This window comes from Lactuca virosa, chromosome 2 (genome assembly GCF_052849685.1).
Source record: "Lactuca virosa cultivar CGN04683 chromosome 2, Lactuca_virosa_CGN04683_v6, whole genome shotgun sequence".
NCBI classification, from domain to species: Eukaryota; Viridiplantae; Streptophyta; class Magnoliopsida; order Asterales; family Asteraceae; genus Lactuca; species Lactuca virosa.
This window is the reverse complement of record NC_136427.1, coordinates 277,508,438-277,513,529: the sequence shown is the minus strand read 5'-3', so window position 1 is coordinate 277,513,529 and position 5,092 is coordinate 277,508,438. Positions and strand designations below refer to the sequence as shown.

The following is a 5,092-nucleotide window of genomic DNA, read 5'->3' as shown; positions in this document are numbered from 1 at the left end:
TCATATGAAGATCTTCAGGAGAATATAATAATTAGCAGATGATAATCCGTATGGAGATAGTAAATGGTCATGGCGTATGTCATCATTCTTCTTCCTTTGATTACAATTTTAGCAAGAGTTTATATTAATCTTATCTTTCTTCCTGCAAATCAGATCCATAATAAAGTCGCCAACCTTTTTCGTGTATTTTATATCTTTTTCTTTATGCTCTTTCAACATTGTCAGCTTCTTCACCCATGTGCGCCTATTAACTGTTCGGTCAAATGCCCCAATGAAACTGTACCCAATATACAACTAGCAATAGCATTCTGCAATCTGCATACACCAATTGATTTTTTTCCCAAATTAAATAAAATCAATCCAACTCATGTCATTCCTCAAAACAAGGTTAAAATCATGGAAGATTGCCATTTACAAATTACAACTATCTCCCAACTTGCCCTCTACTACTCTTTGTGAATAAAAGCAAGAAAATTTGTGTTGATGCCAACATCTTTGTCTTCGTCTCTCTCTCTCTCTCTCTCTCTCTCTCTCTCTCTCTCTCTCTCTCTCTCTCTCTCTCTCTGCCCAGTCGCTATCTTTCTACATACTATTCTTTTTCTTTAGCATATGTGAATTCCAACCATTGAATAACTTTTTCATTTTATCAAGCTAAGTGGCCTTGTTTGATTTATTGTTATCATTCTTTTGTGGGTCATTTTCAACTGACTTGGTTATCTTCGCTCATGTGTTTGTGAGTTTGTCTCCATTGTATAGTAAACTCAACATAAACTTACCATAAAAGCTTAACAGTATCATTAGTACCTTTTAGCACTTGGGTTGTTGGGTATTTATTTTCTCTTGGTTTTTATCATATACCCATAGCCCATAGGTGCATATGTGTCTAATCATCTTATTCTTTACATAACTCATAGATAGTTTTGGGATCAGTGTTATTCCAAGATCCCATTAGATTCATGGGTAATTCATCGTTTCTCCTTGTGCTTTATCTCTCATTTATCGTTCTTGGAACTTGTGATTATTTGTTGGATCAACAGAAAGATAAGATTGATGAGTTACCTGGGCAACCATCAAATGTTGATTTTTCTCAGTACTCTGGTTATGTGACTGTGAATCAACAATCTGGGAGGGCATTGTTTTATTGGTTGACCGAGTCACCTACAAATCGTGATCCAAAATCAAGACCACTCTTGTTATGGCTCAATGGTGGGCCTGGTTGTTCTTCAGTAGCTTATGGTGCTGCTGAAGAGATTGGTCCTTTACATATAAATTCCGACGGGAAGACCCTTTTCATCAACCCATATTCTTGGAACAAGTGTATGAACACGAACACCTTTTCGTCTTAATTTCACCAATTGTATTACTAAATGTGTAATTGATCTCGATTCTTTAATCTGTCAGTGGCAAATTTGCTATTTCTCGAATCGCCAGCAGGAGTTGGCTACTCATATTCCAACACTACATCAGATTTGTACACAGTTGGTGATGCAAGAACAGGTAAAAATCCAATCGAATCTTTCCAAAAAGTTTCCCCCTTTCCGAGTTCTTCAATTTTGACTTTCTTTTGATGTTGGTTGTAAATTTGTAGCTGAAGATTCGTATGCTTTCCTTCTCAATTGGTTCGAAAGATTCCCTCAATACAAGCACCGTGATTTTTACATCGCCGGAGAAAGTTATGCAGGTTCGCATCCTCTCTTACAACATTTCCGTCTGCTAAAATGTTGTAAATCACCTTCGTTCATCTAATTTCAGGTCATTATGTTCCTCAATTGTCTCAAATCATTTACGAAAGAAACAAAGGAGTGAAGAATCCAATCATCAACTTCAAGGGTTTCATGGTATAAACTAAACACAATCATCAAAACCAATGATTATACCACAATCTTCCCTAATTTCCAATTTCTGATCTTTCTTCGTAGGTCGGAAATGCTGTTACAGACGATTACAATGATTACGTTGGTACATTCGAGTACTGGTGGACCCACGGTTTGATTTCAGATTCAACTTATAAGTCTCTACAAACAACATGTGAAGGAGGGTCCTCTGAGCATCCACCATTCGCCTGCATTAGGGCTCTAAATACTGCCGAATCAGAACAAGGAAACATCGACCCGTATAGCATTTATACAAAGCCCTGCAATTACTCTTCATCATTAAAACGTAGAGGACGTTACGTAAGTTAATTTATACCTAATTTTCCCTATAATGACCCATTGAACTCTTAAATAATGAAGTACATTTATCTCCATTAATGAAACAGCCATGGATGCGTGGAGCATATGATCCATGCACTGAGAAATATTCAAATGAGTACTTCAATCTTCCTGAAGTTCAAAAGGCCTTTCATGCCAACATCACTAAAGTTTCATATCCATGGAAAACATGCAGGTAGATTGCTATTTATATTAATAAAAATAGTAAAGTAGGTTGCTATTTCCTGTAATTTATGATTATTGCGTTAATTACAGTGATATTGTTGGGTCATATTGGGGAGATTCTCCACTTTCAATGCTTCCCATCTACAAGGAACTCATAGCTGCTGGTTTACGTGTATGGGTGTTCAGGTAAAAAAACTACAATAACTTGTGTACTTTTCCCAAAGTTAATAACATAACATCTGTATCAACTTAAAAATAATATAAAATTGTGGTTTTCATTTACAGTGGTGATACGGATTCAGTCGTGCCCATCACTGCAACAAGATATTCACTTGATGCGTTGAATCTTTCAACCATTGCTAATTGGTATCCGTGGTATGATAATGGAAAGGTAACAAGTTAAAAAGATTTTATTATTTTTTAAAATTTAAAATTTGCATATTATGTGGTTATGTTGATAAGAATGTGAATGTTTTTTTTTTTTTTTGGTTTTAGGTTGCGGGGTGGAGCCAAATATACGAAGGGCTGACATTTGTGACAGTGACAGGTGCAGGACATGAAGTGCCATTGCATAGGCCTAGGCAAGCTTTTATACTAGTGAGGTCATTTTTGGAAAATAAACCAATGCAGAGAAGCTTAAACTCCATCTGGGTTTGATTTACTGGTTGGCTAATAAGTAAAATATTGTTATTATGTGGCGTGGGGTTGTGAGAAAAGAAAGAAAATAAGGAGATACCCCCCTACTTCTTCATTCTTGCTTCTGATTGATTAGCATTTCTTTTTAAGCTCCATAATTAATCATTGTTAGATGTGGCGAACCAAAGAGAACATTGATTATTGTTGATTTCTTATACGTAATTTTGAGCTTTGTAATTGTAATTGTAATTTTTATATATAATATATACGGATTTTACGTTATGGTTATCTGATTGTTGACTGTTGAGAATATATAGTTAGCTTCATATTTGGTAAAGAAAAAAAAATCATGCAGCCCTTGAATGACTATTCAATATCATTAAATGAGAATTCAATAGCATTAAATAATAGTTACGTTTCATAATTGATGTACGTAGGCTGTTCAAACTCTTTTTATAAGTGGCCAGTAGCCACCTAACTTTCATTTTCAATCAAAAGTTGTGGATACCCATTGTTTTTTTATTGAAACCCATCATCTGGTTTACAATTTCGGGTAAATGTCACTAAATAACAAATTTCAGATTTTTTTTTTCGACCTAGATCACTCAACTTCAAAGGTTTCAGAGTACGTAGAAGTTTTGTTTTTTACCTAACCTCGAAATCTTTTGAGAGGCTTAATCACTCAATGACTCAACCACTCAAACTTTTGGTTGCTTGCATACATGTATGGATATTTGTTTTGGGACGACTGTTTTATGTGGAATAATTGTGAAACTTGTTTATTATTTAATGATATCGGCAAATATTTTAATCAAATAATCAATTTCCCATTAAACAATTTAAAATTTTCATTAATATTGAAACAAAATAAACGTTAAGTGGTTAAATACTTCAATATCTTAACAGCCATGTTAGGCTTTGGAGCCGGACTAGGGTTCTTGACTTTGTGGGGATCATAGGACTCAAGAGATATCCTGATAGAAAATATACTCCGACCCAAAAACGATTATCAAATTTCTTTGAGAATTGAGATCCGTAATATAAAAGTACTTTAAGACCATGTTTACTGGTGACCTCCAAAGCAATAGGTTGCCACTTGGATCCTAGTTGGCAAAATAATAATAATAATTTAAATCAACATAATGTGTACATAAGTTATAGGTTGCAACCCAAACTCATGTGACAATTCAAGATCACAACCCAACAAGTGCCACATGCCACCCTAGGAATGGTTGAGTTTTTTTTAATTAACTTTCTTAATTATTTATTACAGACAAAACTGCAAAATTGGTCCTTGTGGTTTACGAAAATCTGTGGATAGGGTCCAAAAAGTTTCTGACTTGCATGGAAGGTACAAAATCGAATACTTTCCGTGGTTTTAATCTTAAAATTAAAAAATTTCTGTGTTTTTGGTCCTAGGGAAACCTGAAAGGACGATTTTACCATTCTAATTTCCTTTTTGTATTTTTTGTATTTTTATTTTAATCTTTTATCAATTAAAAATAGAAAAGAAAAGAATGGACCCACTTCACACACACACACACACACACACACACACACACACTCTCTCTCTCTCTCTCTCTCTCTCTCTCTCTCTCTCTCTCCGATGACCAAGAAGATCACGACTCAGACTCTTCCTCTCCTTTCGTATACTCCTCCCTAAACCCAATGACACCACTATGATCCTCTAAACCGGTGGTCATCGGCACCATCATAGGCCACCGCCGCAGCCCCATTTGGTTCGCAATTTGTCCCGATTAGCCCTCGAATGCCATAACTCACCAGAATCGATTCAATCCATGACTGTGGGTGTTGGCGTTATTCCATCTTTCTGATTTGAATCCGGCAGCGATTCTAAACCCAGATAAACCTATTCATCTCATGTTCAAATCGATTCAGTCTATGAATGCATTATGGATGGACCAGATTCTGAATCTTTTCATCTGATTAATCTAGATGGGTTTCTTGGTCAAGAAGAAGATAAGAGAGACATGGAAGTCTTACCCTTCAATCACAGGTTCAAGGTCCAACTGAACCAGATGAATCGATTTGAATCGATTCAACACGGGTCTTGTAAA

General features: G+C 35.6%; 1 protein-coding gene across 1 annotated transcript; it reads left to right on the top strand.

Annotated features, from left to right (window-relative positions):
* The first annotated feature begins 350 nt into the window (after positions 1-350).
* LOC145161168 (serine carboxypeptidase-like 27) lies at positions 351-3,302 on the top strand. Its single transcript, XM_079080651.1, has 9 exons — positions 351-1,317; positions 1,402-1,497; positions 1,589-1,681; positions 1,753-1,838; positions 1,920-2,174; positions 2,261-2,388; positions 2,469-2,564; positions 2,664-2,769; positions 2,874-3,302. Exons 1-9 carry the CDS (start codon positions 957-959, stop codon positions 3,033-3,035), a joined length of 1,383 nt encoding a protein of 460 aa, XP_078936777.1. The 5' UTR covers positions 351-956; the 3' UTR covers positions 3,036-3,302.
* Positions 3,303-5,092: the final 1,790 nt, after the last annotated feature.